The 16415-nt window shown below is 39.9% G+C and overlaps 1 protein-coding gene across 1 annotated transcript in view; it reads left to right on the top strand.

Annotated features, from left to right (window-relative positions):
• Positions 1 to 8495, top strand: part of ZC3H12C (zinc finger CCCH-type containing 12C) — a 42342-nt gene extending 33847 nt beyond the window's left edge. The window contains exons 4-6 of the mRNA XM_068989203.1: positions 3950 to 4184; positions 6173 to 6279; positions 7096 to 8495. Coding sequence (XP_068845304.1) covers positions 3950 to 4184; positions 6173 to 6279; positions 7096 to 8495 — 1742 coding nt within the window. The remainder of the gene's footprint in view (positions 1 to 3949; positions 4185 to 6172; positions 6280 to 7095) is intronic.
• Positions 8496 to 16415: the final 7920 nt, after the last annotated feature.

Raw genomic sequence — 16415 nt, forward strand, 5'->3', positions numbered from 1 at the left:
AGTGTCCTTTTAATCTTAGCTGGTAAAGAAATTCAAATTAAGCAAGATGGTGATGACTTTTAGGCTACCATCTTACTCCTCCAGTCACTTCCAGGATCCAGGCATATTGTACATGAGTAAACACTCCCACAGATAAAGGGCCACGGATTATGCATGAACAGTGCATAAAATGGACAGTGAATAAACTGGAAGACTTCAGAATACACATCTTTAACTAGCTTCCATATTCCTTTCACAGTCATTTATTGAGTATTCTTATCTGAGTCCTGATGATGGGTACACTGATAAATGAGATGTCAAGGGGCATCTCAAAATATTTGTAGAGGACACACAGAATAACTATAATATGGCAAATCCTGTGGCTGAGACTGGGCTTTTTATCTTGTTTTGGTTTTCTATGATTTTCAAAAGAGATCAAAAATTACATGCATCTATTAAGGACTAGATCTGATAGACAAGAGTGCCTGATGAACTATGGATGGAGATTCATGACGTTGTATAGGAGACAGGGAGCAAGACCATCCCCAAGAAAAAGAAATGCAGAAAAGCAAATTGGCTGTCTGAGGAGGCCTTACAAATAGCTGTGAAAAGAAGAGAAGCAAAAAGCAAAGGAGAAAAAGAAAGATACACCCACCTGAATGCAGAGTTCCAAAGAATAGCAAGGAGAGATAAGAAAGCCTTCCTCAGTGATTAGTGCTAAGAAATAGAGGAAAAGAATAGAATGGAAAGACTAGAGATCTCTCAAGAAAATTAGAGATATCAAGGGAACATTTCATGCAAAGATGGACTCAATAAAGGGCAGAAATGGAGGGACCTAACAGAAGCAGAAGATATTAAGAAGAGGTGGCAGGAATACACAGAAGAACTGTACAAAAAAAATCTTCACGACCCAGATCATCACGATGGTATGATCACTCACCTAGAGCCAGACATCCTGGAATGTGAAGTCAAGTGGGCCTTGGGAAGCATAACTATGAACAAAGCTAGTGGAGGTGATAGAATTCCAGTTGAGCTATTTCAAATCCTAAAAGATGATGCTGTGAAGGTGCTGCACTCAATATGCCAGCAAATTTGGAAAACTCAGCAGTGGCCACAGGACTGGAAAAGGTCAATTTTCATTCTAGTCCCAAAGAAAGGCAATGCCAAAGAATGCTCAAACTATTGCACGGTTGCACTCATCTCACACACTAGTAATGCTTAAAATTATCCAGCCAGGCTTCAGTAATACGTGAACCCTGAACTTCCAGACGTTCAAGCTGAATATTTAGAAAGCAGAAGAACCAGAGATCAAATTGCCACCATCTGCTGGATCATCAAAAAAGCAAGAGAGTTCCAGAAAAACATCTATTTCTGCTTTATTGACTATGCCAAAGCCTTTGACTGTGTGGATCACAATAAACTGGAAAATTCTGAAAGAGATGGGAATACCAGACCACCTGACCTGCCTCTTGAGAAACCTATGTGCAGGTCAGGAAGCAACAGTTAGAACTGGACATGGAACAACAGACTGGTTCCAAATAGGAAAAGGAGTACGTCAAGGCTGTATATTGTCACCCTGCTTATTTAACTTATATGCAGAGTACATTATGAGAAACTCTGGGCTGGAAGAAGCACAAGCTGGAGTCAAGATTGCCGGGAGAAACATCAATAACTTCAGATAGTCAGATGACACCACCCTTCCGGCAGAAAGTGAAGAACAACTAAAGAGCCTCTTAATGAAAGTGAAACAGGAGAGTGAAAAAGTTGGTTTAAAGCTCAACATTCAGAAAACTAAGATCATGGCATCCGGTCCCATCACTTCAGTCAAATAGATGGGGAAACAGTGCCCCAAATCATTGCAGATGGTGACTGCAGCCATGAAATTAAAAGACGCTTACTCCTTGGAAGGAAAGTTATGACCAACCTAGACAGCATATTCAAAAGCAGAGACATTACTTTACCAACAAAGGTCCATCTAGTCAAGGCTGTGGTTTTTCCAGTGGTCATGTATGGATGTGAGAGTTGGACTATGAAGAAAGCTGAGCGCCGAAGAATTGATGCTTTTGAACTGTGGTGTTGGAGAAGACTCTTGAGAGTCCCTTGGACTGCAAGGAAATCCAACCAGTCCATTCTAAAGGAGATCAGTCCTGGGTGTTCTTTGGAAGGAATGATGCTAAAGCTGAAACTCCAGTACTTTGGCTACCTCATGCGAAGAGTTGACTTATTGGAAAAGACTCTGATGCTGGGAGGGATTGGGGGCAGGAAGAGAAGGGGACGACAGAGGATGAGATGTTTGGATGACATCACTGACTCAGTAGACATGAGTTTGAGTAAACTCCAAGAGTTGGTGATGGACAGGGAGGCCTGGAGTGCTGCATTCCATAGGGTCACAAAGAGTTGGATACTACTGAGCGACTGAACTGAACTGAACTGATTAGTTGAAGGACACAGTGTTTAGTGAGAGCTTGCTAAACACTGTGCTAGGTGCTTTCACACCTGATAACTCATTGATTCCTCACAGCCTATAAACAGCATTTGAGAACGTAAAGAAGCAGGCTCAGTAAGACTACAGTTGCTAGATAGAGAGAGTGGCAGAACCTGAGATGTATCATGAGTTCCGAACTCTGAACACTCATACTTCTACTTCTCTACCACTTTTCTAAACCAAAGTTCTGGCCCTGAACTCATTTTGTCTGGGACATCATGAAATCTACATGCCAAGTTGACCCATGTCACCTCTCCGTCCCCTATACTCTGCTCATACTTCCATTGTGACAATTACAAACCTGGCTTGCGCAGTCTACATGCTTGCCCAACCCAGTAACAGAGGCCTCCTTGAGGAGGGAATGTTCTTCATTTTGGACGTCATTGACACTTAGCACAGCACATACCACAGAGTAGGCATGTAGTGATTATCCACTGAGAAGAGAAATTTTTCAGAAATCACTAACTCCAGTTAGTAAGCACTGAGGAGAAGTGAGCCTTTTTTAAAAAATATTATGAAATCTGTCAGCTCATACCCAGCACTTTGTGCTAGCACCTACCATGGTAGGAAGTCCGGGATTGAAAGAACTAAAGTAGGAAGAAGGCATGGTGAGGAGACAATTTTATCATCAATCAAAATATGAGCTCTGCTACCTTTAAAAAAACAAAACAAAAAAACCCCAAACACTAATCAGTCAGTAGAGTTAGAAAGTGCTGAAAGAATGTGCTAACCAAAGAGAAAATGAGCATTCCCCTGCCTGTCCATTTTTAATCAATGGCTGTTTTCCCCACGTAATCGCTTCTAATACCTTACTCAGTCCAGCCCCACAAGACGGCTGGTCTTTGTTAGTAGCTGTCTCAACAGGAAAGACACAGAGCACAGAACGGCCTCGTCCAGGACAGCACTTGTGACTTCACTGCCTGCTTACTCTTTGAAACGTTTGCATCTGAAGACCCTTCCCTTTGCTACCTCGATGTCTTTACTTCTCAAACTCCGCCACCATCATCACATCCGCTAGTTAGAAAAACAGCACCACAAAATAAACATGGGGGAAAGAATCTGTTGCTCAGACATAAACCCACCACAGCTGCTTTGTTAGGACAGTGTCGTGCTAGGGAGGTGTGAGAAGCTAGTTCACTGTGTAGAGCTGGTGGCTCCAGCTATCAAAGAAAAGCTTTATGTGATGAAAATCAGACTTTGGTCAGTCATGTTTCAGTTTTATGCTTTTTTTTAAGTTTTACTCTTCATGTTTTTCAGGTTCACTTTTTTTGGCTTTTTTTAAACCTTTTTTTAATTGAAAATCCTGAAGGAAAACTGTTACTGGGAGCTACAAATTTGCTCCATCTACAAACTATAAATCATAATCCCTAATTAAATGGGTGCATGCACCCCGTTCATGTTATAAAAACTGACTTTGTATGAAAGTTGTGAGATGTGTTTTGTATGTATTTATTACTAAAAATCCTACCCTGATTATTCTTGCAGATCAAGAAATCCTACGTAAATTAGAGAAGGAAAAAATCCTGGTGTTCACACCTTCGCGACGAGTGCAGGGGAGGCGAGTGGTGTGCTATGATGACAGGTTCATCGTGAAACTGGCCTTTGAGTCGGATGGTATAATTGTGTCCAATGATAACTACAGGGATTTGGCAAATGAGAAACCAGAATGGAAAAAATTCATAGATGAGCGATTATTAATGTACTCATTTGTCAATGACAAGTAAGTAAAACCACTTACAGTAACACTGCTTCCATGCAAATCTGAGTATCTCTGGCAGCAGGCTACAGACTTGTCTTTTTGCCACTGACCAGACATAAGACAGTTTCTTCCAACCATTGATGTCCCCACTCATCCTCAGTGGGAGTCAGAAAATGGCAGAGTCCTGTCTTAGGAGGCCCTGTGTGAGATGCACGCTGCCCTGAGTGACTGACATGCGGAGGCTGGCCACCTTCGGAGGATGCAAATGCAGAACACACTGACCACCAGAACACTGCCTTTCAAAATCTATTTTAGAGCATTGAGAGCTTATTTAAATGTATTATTTTTTTAAAATATTGTAGCAGTGTAAGACTATTCATGATTAAATTGATAATGGACACGTGACATGCACAAAGATGTCAGGTTAACTGTATTTACCAATATGTGGGAAAAGCTCACCTGCTGATAATCAAAAATGAAAATTAAATCTACAAAGAGTATATTTTTCACTCAGTTAATTCACAAAATTAAAAAACATATTTTTGTATATGCCTTATGCTATTATCACTGGAGAAGGAAATGGCAACCCACTCCAGTATTCTTGCCTGGAAAATCCCATGGACAAAGGAGCCTGGTAGGCTACAGTCCATAGGGTCACAAAAAGTTGGACATGACTGAGCCTCTTCATTTCATTTCACTATGCTATTAAAGACATAATGAAACTGATAAATTTGGGTATGGTTTAGCAGAAGTCTTAAAAATACCCTCTCAAAGCAATGGTCTCATTTCTTGGAATATATAATGAGGGAAAAAGGAAGATCAAAAACGTTCACTTCTGTATATTTATAATTGCAAAAGTTCAAAAACAACTAAAGGTACAATACAGAAATCAGTTACATTGCGGTACATCTCCTAGTGAAATATTATTCAGCTATTCAGAAACATGGGAAAATACTTGTTAAAAAGCAAAGTATAAAATTGCATTTGTGCTTGTAAAGTGCCGTGTGCATAGAGAAAAATAACTAAAATGCAACACATAATGGAAAATAATTAAGATTGTGGGATTGAGTTTGTCTTCAATTTTTAACCTTTTAATATTACCATATTGTGCGTATAATAATAGTAAACATCATAGTTGCTCAATGGTATTACTCAGGCATGTTAACACTCCCTTAGGAGTTGACACATTATTCACATTTTACAGGTAAACGTGGTTTATTTCATGTTCAATAACATAACTAGTAATAGAACTCCTCAGTCATAACCTCTTAACAGTATTCATGCCATGAATTCTTGCTTCCATTGGACAGTCAATCTAAAATAATAGTTTATTTCCTTAAGATCTTTTCTATCTCAGCTAATAAGTAACCTTGTTATAGTGGGAAGAGAATGAATGTGGAGTTGGAAAAATTGAATCTTGGTTATAACATGTGAACTGAGATAAAAATACTTAGTTCATCTAAGCCTAAGTTAGAAAAGTGTACTCACCTGTGAAATGGAACTAATTCTTCAAGGGATTATTGCTGGGATGAGATGCAGCAATGTGTGCAGGGCATCTGATGCATGCTAGGGGTCTGGGTCGTTTCAGTCTGCCCGATACTCTCTCCCACCTCTCCCTTCTGTCCTTCAGCTGCTTTTCCTGACTCCCACCTGCCTCATATTGTTTCACAAGGTTAATGTTCTTAAAGCCTGTCCTAAAATGCCATTGTGATCATTTTCTTAAGTCCTTACAAAATCCCATGAGAAAAGGAAGACTTAATTAGAACATGCTAGGCCCAAAACTTGTTGGAATTAAAACAAATGCAAGTTCAGCTTGAAACATTTTAATTTTGTTTTCATTAAGAAAACTTTTTGTACTGATTTTTTTTATCCTATAAATGTTGAATCAAAATACTTGGATTAAAATCTCAAAATAAATACCTTAGGGTGAATATTCTTTACACTCTGTCTTTAGAACTAAATTGTCAACCTTTTACTTTAGATATAATTTTGTATTATGTCCATGACAGGTTCATGCCTCCAGATGACCCTCTTGGCAGACATGGCCCAAGCCTGGATAATTTTCTAAGGAAGAAACCTATTGTTCCTGAACACAAAAAGCAGCCTTGTCCGTATGGTAACTTTCTTTATAGTATCTGATAAATGCCTTTCATAGCTCAAACGGTAAAGTATCTGCCTGCAATGCAGGAGACCCAGGTTCAATCCCTGGATCAGGAAGATCTCCCAGAGAAAGGAATGGCCACCCACTCCAGTATTCTTGCCTGGAGAATGCCATGGACAAAGGAGCCTAGTGGGCTACAGTCTATGGGGTCACAAAGAGTCCGACAAACTGAGTAACTACACTTTCAGTTTTTTTTCACTTTAGAGCACAATATTAAATGTTTGTTATTAAAATAAACATTTAAAATTTTGGATGGCATATAGTATGCGGTTCTTTTGAAAGTAATTAAACTTAAAAAATAATAATTCTTTTTACCTAGTTGGGTTCAGTGTATATGCATTTCCCCTGAATTAAAGCACTGTTCTAAAAACTCAGATTAATTCTACATGAAGTTAGTTTTCAGGTCGATAAAAACTTGGAGTTCTTCCATCTAGCTGCACGTTAGATTAGAGTGCCTTTATCACATCACAGCAGCACATTTTGCTCCGCAGAACAGAATGTCCTACCTGACTGCAGAGTTGTACTGGAAGAGGAGAGGCAGGTAGGAGTTGAGGACATGGAAGGAATTATTACTCAGTCAGCTGACTTTCTTATTGCTCTTGATAGCGCTGACGTGGGAAGACTGAAAGGTGGCATTTCTCAGAAGCAGGGAGCAGAGTGGCCCTGAGCACAGCTCCCATTCCTGCACTTGCTTCTTTCTTAAAAGTGCCACAGTGAGTGTTCAGGATCTGGCAGAATGTTCCTTTGCCTAATTGATTTTACTCTTCATAGGAAAGAAGTGTACCTATGGACACAAGTGCAAATATTATCATCCGGAAAGGGGCAGTCAGCCTCAGCGGTCAGTGGCTGATGAGCTGCGTGCCATGTCCAGAAACACAGCAGTCAAAACTGCGAATGAAGGAGGACTGGTGAAAAGCAACAGCGTCCCCTGCAGCACTAAGGCCGACAGCACTTCTGATGTCAAGCGAGGTGCTCCAAAGAGGCAATCAGACCCAAGCATAAGGACTCAAGTCTACCAGGACCTAGAGGAAAAGCTTCCCACCAAAAACAAACTGGAAACCAGGTCTGTACCTTCCTTGGTTAGTATACCGGCTACTTCTACCGCCAAACCCCAAAGCACTACATCTTTAAGCAATGGCCTACCATCTGGAGTTCACTTCCCACCTCAGGATCAAAGACCACAGGGGCAATATCCTCCGATGATGATGGCAACCAAAAATCATGGAACGCCAATGCCTTATGAACAGTATCCAAAATGTGACTCGCCCGTCGACATTGGATATTACTCCATGTTGAATGCATATTCAAATCTGAGCATCTCAGGCCCACGGAGCCCTGAAAGGCGTTTCTCCTTAGACACAGATTACAGGATCAGCTCTGTCGCCTCTGACTGCAGCAGCGAAGGGAGCCTGAGCTGCGGGAGCAGTGACTCGTACGTGGGGTACAACGACCGCCCCTACGTCAGCTCCCCCGACCCGCAGCTGGAAGAGAACCTCAAGTGTCCGCACATGCACCCTCACGGCCGCCTTAACTCCCAGCCCTTCCTGCAGAGTTTCCACGACCCCTTAACCAGAGTGCAGAGTTACAGTCACGAAGAACCAAAGTACCATCACAAGCCTCCGCTCCCGCACCTGGCCGTGCGCCTGCAGCACCCGGCCGTGGGCGCGCGGTCCAGCTGTCCCGGCGACTACCCGTCCCCGCCCGGCTCGGCGCACGCCAAGGCGCCGCACCTCGGGCGCTCCCTGGTGGCCACAAGGATAGACAGCATCTCCGACTCGCGGCTCTACGACGGCTCTCCGTCCAGGCCGCGGAAGCCCCACGCCCGCCAGGAAGGCCTGGGCGGCTGGGACCGGCAGGGCTACGGGATGGACGCGTACGGCTACCGGCAGACATACTCCCTGCCCGATAACCCCACGCAGCCGTGCTACGAGCAGTTCACCTTCCAGAGCCTCCCCGAGCAGCCCGAGCCCACCTGGCGCGTCCCGTACTGCGGCGCGCCGCCGCCGGACCCCCCCAGGTACCAGGACAGCCGAGAAAAGATCTTCGTCAACCTGTGCAACATCTTCCCGCCCGACCTGGTGAGACTCGTCATGAAGAGGAACCCTCACATGACAGACGCCCAGCAGCTGGCTGCAGCCATTCTAGTGGAGAAATCACAGCTGGGCTATTGAAAGATGATGCATCTTTGTGGTGTTTAGTAGTTTTTTTTTGTTCAGCTTAAACGCTGAGGGAGGTTTGCTACAATAGCACATGTGATCTCCTTCTCAGCAAGGAGGTTATATAGTATCCATTTATGTGAAATACTGTATCATGGAATCTGTATGTATAGCCCCACATAGTGGAAGTATCACGGGATTGCTTTACATTCAAACTTTTTTTTTTTTTAAACATTTCCTTTTTAAAGCTATATATCCTTGGCTGGAAATTTTTCCAGTTTATTAGATGTATCGGTGATCTTTGATATTAATCTTTGGTGCATCAGGGGTTTATATGCAGCACTTTTTATCTTTGTTTCATGTTTTATTAACTTGGTGTTTGTCTATCAACTGCAAGCAATTAACAATACCTTCAGAATGTTGAACATTTGACTAGACCTAGCAAACTATTTTTTCAAGCCAAGCTTAATTGGAATCTTTTACAGCTTTTTAAGTTATTTTTATTTGGGGAAAGTGGGCTTCTTTGTGCTATAATCATTATTTATAGAAACAAAGATATACTACAGCACTGACTTTATATTTTAAACAAAATGTAAGTTACAAGTTTATGTTGAAATGGGTAACAGTATGTATTAGAATGATTTACAATATGGCACTTTTCATTGTTTTATTTTCGTTTGGATTTTTTGTGTTAAGTAATTAGTTAATTTAATATGGTTGACTTAAAGGAAAGCAGATGCAATCAATGGAAAAAATTGTTTCCATTTTTTTATATAAAAAAGGCAAAAGCCGTTAACTGTTACAGTATAGAGCTTTGTTATCCAGCTATGATGTGCTTCTAGACAGTAGAAATGGAATTGAATTCCTAGACTTCCATTAACCTGTATTTTTTAATGTGTTTGTTTGTCTTTTTGTTTGGGGGCACAACAATACTGGATAAAATAACCCTTTTGCAGTACTTGCCTGTTTTTAATGAATCTAATTATTCTCAATGCAACTTTTATATTTAACATACTCTTTAGCTGTCCTGCTATTTATCAAGGCTGGCCTGAGGTGGTTTTATGTGTTGAGGATATGCAACATTTGTTGATACTGCACTATAGAAATGGTGATGGAGGAGTTGTAAATGGTAACTTAAAATTTTTGTAAGATACTGTATATTTTCCATTTTCCTGAAGGTAATTTTTGGGGGGGGGCCTGTCATATTATTAAGGCCAGATTCTTGCCACAAATAGTGTAGTTTAGATACAGACTGAAGTCTGTTCTTGTATTAGTAAGGGATATTTCTGGTTTCAAAGTCATGGGTTTTGCTGAGTGTGGATTCGTTTCTGTTGTTGGTTAGAAGAGAGATGTTGCAATCCGTGGCAGATAGTTGTGTGACTGACATGAGGACTTCACTGTTGCCTCCAGTTTTCGAATTTTGCTTAGTTTAACAGACTCATTCTGAGCTGTTTCTGGAGTCTGCCTAGATGCCATGGTTATCCTGATTATTCTACGTGCTACAGTTTGAAGTAAAGCCCTGAAAAACCAGAAAGTACCTTTTACTGTTGATACAAATTGTATCTTTTTAACTATAAGAACTATTTTGATTTGTAGATCTAGTTAAAACACAAATGTGTAACTCTGATTAGACTTTTGGGCAACATTTTATCCCTTATTTAAATACAAATTTTTAAAGTAAAATCGAAGTCTAGAATAGGGTAGAAAATAAAAGTAACAATTTAGGTAAATAAAAGTGTCTGTCATAGTTTTATATATTAAAATATATTAAATGGATTTATTGGCATTTTCTTTCTCCTAAAACTTATCTAGCGTGAACTTAAAATAAAGGTAAAATGCTGCCTGAAAATAACGTCCAAGCACCTTTGACTAGTACAACATTTTCACTACTCGTGTGACACTGTGTGTCGCATGAAGTAGGATTTGGGTTACAGTAAATGCTTCTAAAAGGCATTGTGCATATTGACATATCCAATAATCTGAACCGTGTTCAGCAAACCTAATTCAGGAAAGTGGGGTTCAAGTCGCTGCTGCCGCCTGCGAGGTGAGGTGCCCCTCGCTGCGCCTGCAGAGGATATGGGCGCTGCCGCACACACCTGCTGCAGCGTCCTCTGAGCGACCTGCTCACTTGTGAAATCGTTCTCCTGATTTTCTCGGTCACTCTCTGTAAACAAGTTTAATGTAGACGCTAACCCAGTGCCAAAAGTAGGGTTACAAACATGGAGTACCTTTCATTTCAGTCTTCTTCTAAGCTTGCTTTTTTTTTTTTAAGTATGAAATCATTTTTAAATTATACATGTAGATTTTGCTTCCATTTTCTTAAGTTTTTGCATTTGAATTGTTTGAAGATTTTGCCAAACTTTATTACTTTTCTTTAAATGAGCTCTTAGGTGAAATGTATAGAACACCCTTTAATTTGACCTCCTAATGTCTGTAGCTAACCATCTGTCATTGCTTCCTGGATTTTAGACTATGGCAAAACAGTGGAGCTTGCCGCTGCATGTCCTGACGTGAATAGCTCTGAGCAGCCACACTGAAATCCTTCAGTGTAATTGACTGCAAGTTAAGAAGTAGCAGTTTTCTTATGTCGAGGCAATCTGTACTCCTCTCCCTTTTTTGGAAGCACTGATGTTGCTTTCCGAGCTTAAGAATGAGATACAGCAATTTGGCTGACTTTAGATACAGCAATTTCTTAATTATCTAAAGCAATAAGTAAAAGGATCCATCATTAAATTAAATTCAGAGCTCATCTCAGAACTTCATTTTAGCCAAAGCTTTCACTTGAATCATATCTTCAGACTCACTAACAAATAACCGGAGAGAGGTGTGTTAGGAAGTAGTGAAACTGCCGGGGTGGTCAGCTGACAGAAGAAGAGGGATTCAGACTGGAATATTCTGCCCTGAGTAATTGACAGTTGACTGGACTTTACACAGTAACTAGCCGGTTTGTTGTCTCTGTGTCTTAGTACAGAGGGAATTGTACTCAACTGGCCAAATTCTGGCCCTTAGTATTTCCTCCTTTCTTGCATGCGATACCTAAGTTTTCAGTCTCCTTTATATGATCCCTGTATCCTGATAGAGTGTGTCATTGACCTAAACATTTGAAAGAAATGCACACCAGTATAAAATATTTGATACTGGTAGAAACTTGAACTTTGTGTTTTTATGAAAATTCATTTATGAGAATATGTAATATAACTAAAAGAGTGTTATATATATATATATATACATACACGCATACACATTTGTTAAGAAGTATTAAAAATGGAAAAATGTTACGCTTTTGATGGCTAACTTTTCCTTAATTGAACTGTTTCTTTGAGTTGTGGACGACCAAGTCTGGAGTCTGGATGACCAATGATAAGATTTAGAACCATTTGAATGGAAAGCAACTCTTTACTGGCTTTATTCCTGATATTTTTAAAGAATTATTTTAATAATTTAATAGAATGTGTAATTTTAAAACACACAAAAAACTTAAAGTAGTATTGCTTATACAGATAATTATTTAACATGTCTTTTATGGATGTATCTATATGTATATAGACAGTAATATATTTATAAAACAAATATACTTTATGTTGTAGTTGTTATAATAGATGGGAGGATGGATGGCTCTGGATATGTCTGTGTGTGTTTTGAAAACTTTCGAGCTGTTCTTCCCCTGACTTAATGGCAATTACCCTAAGGGATATTTGCTTTTCATTATTCTTGTTGCTACTCAGCTTCCTTATTCAAGATAAATAGGATGTACAGTTTCCTGGCCATTCTTTTAGATGTGGCTCATGCATTTTATTATCATCCAGCTCCTGGAGAATTTCTGAGTGACCTAAAATCAAACAGATTATGGCTGGAGAGATCAGTTGTGTTCCAAATATGTTAAACACAGAAATTCAGCTAGTATGCTGAGCTTCCTTGTTATACACCGAGAAAGCAGAATGTCAATAACAGTAGAGAGGTAAATGCATTACTTTATGTTGGTCTGGGAAACCCTGCAGGGCAAGGGCTGACGAACTCTTTCTGTAAAGGATAGGATAGTAAATAATCCAGGCTTTGAGAATCATATGGTCTCTGTAAACCATTCCCCTCATCCCTTAAAGTGAAAGAAGCAGCCACAGAAAATACAGACATGAATGGGTGTGGCTGTATGTCAGTAAAACTCTCACAGAAAGGGGCTACAGGCCAGATTTGGCCCAGGGGCCATAGTTTGCTGATTCCTACCCTAGAGGGAGAAAAACAGGCATATTAAGCAGCAAATACTGATATACATTAAGAAATCATACTTACATTTCAGTTCGCATTCAAAGAAAATCCACTATTGATGACCTTAAAAAGATTTCTCAGATAGTCACATATTAAAAGCATCTTAATTCACTTATGTTTTCTGCCTGGTCACACCCATTATTTAGTAGAGATAATTTCTTGTGTTTAACCATCCAAAAAAAGCATTCTGTAAAAAGATGTTTTAATAAATATTGGAATTTTTCATGAACTTTGTACTGATAAATGGGAATCCTTACCTACCTTTTGGTTTTTTAAGGGCCTCATGGACCAAAAATTCTGTTGTATTTTGAAAATTAGCATATAATTAGCCATAAAATATTTTAAAGACTGCATTTATCAGTTGCATTTTTCTGCTGGTTTTTGATTTCTAAAAAATGGCAGATTGGCCCTTCTTTAAAAATGGTTTTAAAGAAGATCAATATATTGTAAGTTTACATGCTGTAAACTTTATTCTGTAAAATTAAAAACTGTGACTAGTATAATTGTAAGTGCACATGTTGTATTGTGAATCTCTTTATAAGAAACAAAAATGTATACCTGCTTTCTCTATCCAAACCTTTAGTATAGATTTAAGACACCTTAGGACTGTCCTCAGTGAAATACTCTTAACAGGATCATGTATGGTTTTAAATTCACTGGAGTACACCACTGAGCGTGTTCATTCACAGTGCTTTGTAAATGATGTTAACATCATAAAATCACATCTGTTTGAACTGTAGTTTTGAATGTTGTCATCCCCTTAGGTTGCTATACTTTCTTTTAAGATTGGAATATAACTCAAGTTTTAACGGGTGTTTACTGTTTTAAATTTTTTTTTTTTTTCTTTAATGCCCTCTGTTAACCTGCTTTTTGCTTCTGTTACAATAATACTTTGTTATGTTGGGAGTGGCTTTTTCCCTAAAGCTCTTAGTCTTTCAGATTGAAAAGCAGTTTAAGGTTTTGACCACTTGACAATTTGGCAGTAAAAAAGGAAATTCTGTGCATGTTTCAATTCAGTTTTATAGATAGTGTAAAATTTCATTTTTTAAACCATATACCGAATTTGCCAATTTTCTGTCTAGGTATTTCAGATGAATAACAAATTGTTCATTTAAAGCTTTTGACCCCATTCTTGAAGCAACTTGTGCCTCAAGGGAAGAGAACATTGAAGAACAATGGTTTTAAATATGAAGTGTTTTAAAAATATGAAGATTTTTCTTCAGTTTGGGGAAATTATAAACATTTCATCTAATACAGAACACCTGTCAACATGCACACTTCCACAAACGTGCGGACATGGCATTGCCAGTGAACCCAGATACTGACTTTACCTTTTCCTTCTAGGTTTTATCCTTCCAGATCAGAGTCTTTTGCTGAGAGTAGAAATTCCAATTTGATCCTTCAAACTTATAAGAAAACAAGGCAAAGAATATGTTTAGAATAACCATCTGATGAATTCATGTGATTCTGTTTATTCTGTGTCTGTTCTGTGTGTTTGTGTAATGGGATTTTGACAGCTCCAAAAAAAAGCAGTATTTTAGACCTACCGGAAATCCATATCAAAACAGCTATGTGATTCTGCCACTGAGAAAAAAAAATATATTAAAAAACTCAGTTTTCTTACGGTGGTTTGTTTTTGTTTCATGAAGAAGCTGACATGCAGCAGCACAGCAGCCCTCTAAGTACAGGCGTCCTCCCCTCGCCCCACGGCCCGCCCGCCTGCCTGCCGCGCCGAGGAGACACGTCCCCTAGCGTCAGCACACATTCAGTATCAGTGTGTGTTAGAGCTGTGATTAATTCATATGACAATCAGAATTAAATGCCAAAGACAACTAGTCAGGCCTACCTTATGGTTCTAATAATGTTCCATCATTGATTAACTTAGGCTGTTTGTGGCTTTGCCTTGAGGCTTATCACCTCTTGTGAATCTTTGTTGTAAAGGTCTTTCTGCATCTCTGTTTGCATGAATCAAGTTTAGTACCTTACTAATGCTGCCCCCAATGGCACCCCATTCCAGTACTCTTGCCTGGAAACTCCCATGGATGGAGGAGCCTTGTCAGCTGCAGTCCATGGGGTGGCACGGAGTTGGACACGACTTCACTTTCACTTTCACTTTTCACTTTCATGCATTGGAGAAGAAAATGGCAACCCACTCCAGTGTTCTTGCCTGGAGAATCCCAGGGACGGCGGAGCCTGGTGGGCTGCCATCTCTGGGGTCACACAGAGTCGGACACGACTGAAGCGACTTAGCAGCAATGCTGACCCCGGTAGGTTCACTTCACTTCTTTTGTGACCTCCTAGGAATTTTTCATTTCAGATAGCAGATTTCTTTTACCCATCATTGCTTTTCAGACTTTTGCTTTTCTTATTTTTTTTCCTAAAGTTGCTATTTGCCATTGTTAAGTATACTCTTTTTTTCCCCCCACCCCACTTAAACTTTTTAACTAAGATCTTATGTATTTAGGTAACTTGTCTCAGCTTTGTCAGCAAAGTTGATTTCTCATGGTAAACTATGGTTGGCAGAGAACTCAGCAAATCCACAGTATTAGGTGGGAGAGTCTGAGCTGAGGATCTCAGAGAGTGTTAGACTACACTGCTGGCTGGGGCTAGTAGTTCATTTCTCCTCCACCTAGAACTTTTGTCTAAAGAGAAAAGGTTCACACACACTGATGAATCAATTAATGTTCCAGAAGAGGCGATTGTAAAAAGAAACTGTAGCTTATTCTAAACAAAATACCTCCAGTTGGCCCTCTCATTAGTTAGGGTATGTACTTAACATCATTTATCCTCAGCCTCAGATGCTGTTTTTAAATTAATGATGTTCATTTGGTGTTTTAAGCCTTGTTACAAGCATTTTTTTTTTTTTAGTCTTTCAGTGTTTTAAAGGTTTTCTTTTAAGATCTTTAACCTTTTTAAAAATGTATTTCTGTGTTAAGAGTACAGCCTTTGGAGGCAATATCTTGCTGCATATATCCTACAGGTAGAGACGGGCACATTAGAGAGGTAATAATGTCCCAAACCCTAGGCTTGTTTAGAGTAAATGAGTTAAACCCTCTGAACACGACGATCCATAGTGTGCATGTAATGACAACTATTGTTAGGTGAATGCGAGGTGCTTAAAAACAGTTGTTTCAGATGTTTTTATGAGAGCCTTCCTGTCTATCCATTCTGTTGCAGAAGAGCTGGACTCTTGTCATTAGTGTAATGAGTATTCCATGCCCATGTGCCTTTCAGAAGGGACACTTTCCCCTGTGAAGAGTTCTTGGCACCCCATGTCCTTGCTATCCCTGTGGGTGGCCCTTCTTGGCTTACAGATTTTGTATAGTATTTTAATGAGGAAATAGATGGAATAACAAAAATAACAGTAATAAAACAGAAAGCCTTCCAGAAGCTATAGTTCAGTAGGCTGTGGGCTGAGCGCCAGTTTCATTCCAGAACATTAGGCTGGGCAGACCTGTCTGCCCCTCCCCCACTGACCTGTAGGAAGGGGATATTGGCCCTTCACCCATCAAAACCTACAAAGCCAGTCTGGACAGAGGAGCTGGTGCTTCGTGGTTTATAACTAACTGCTGCTCTTAAGGGCTTCCCTGGTGGCTCAAACAGTAAAGAATCCGCCTGCAATGTGGGAGACCTGGGGGGTTCAATCCTTGGGTTGGGAAGATCCCCTGGAGA

The sequence above is a fragment of the Capricornis sumatraensis genome, chromosome 16, assembly GCF_032405125.1.
Source record: "Capricornis sumatraensis isolate serow.1 chromosome 16, serow.2, whole genome shotgun sequence".
NCBI classification, from domain to species: Eukaryota; Metazoa; Chordata; class Mammalia; order Artiodactyla; family Bovidae; genus Capricornis; species Capricornis sumatraensis.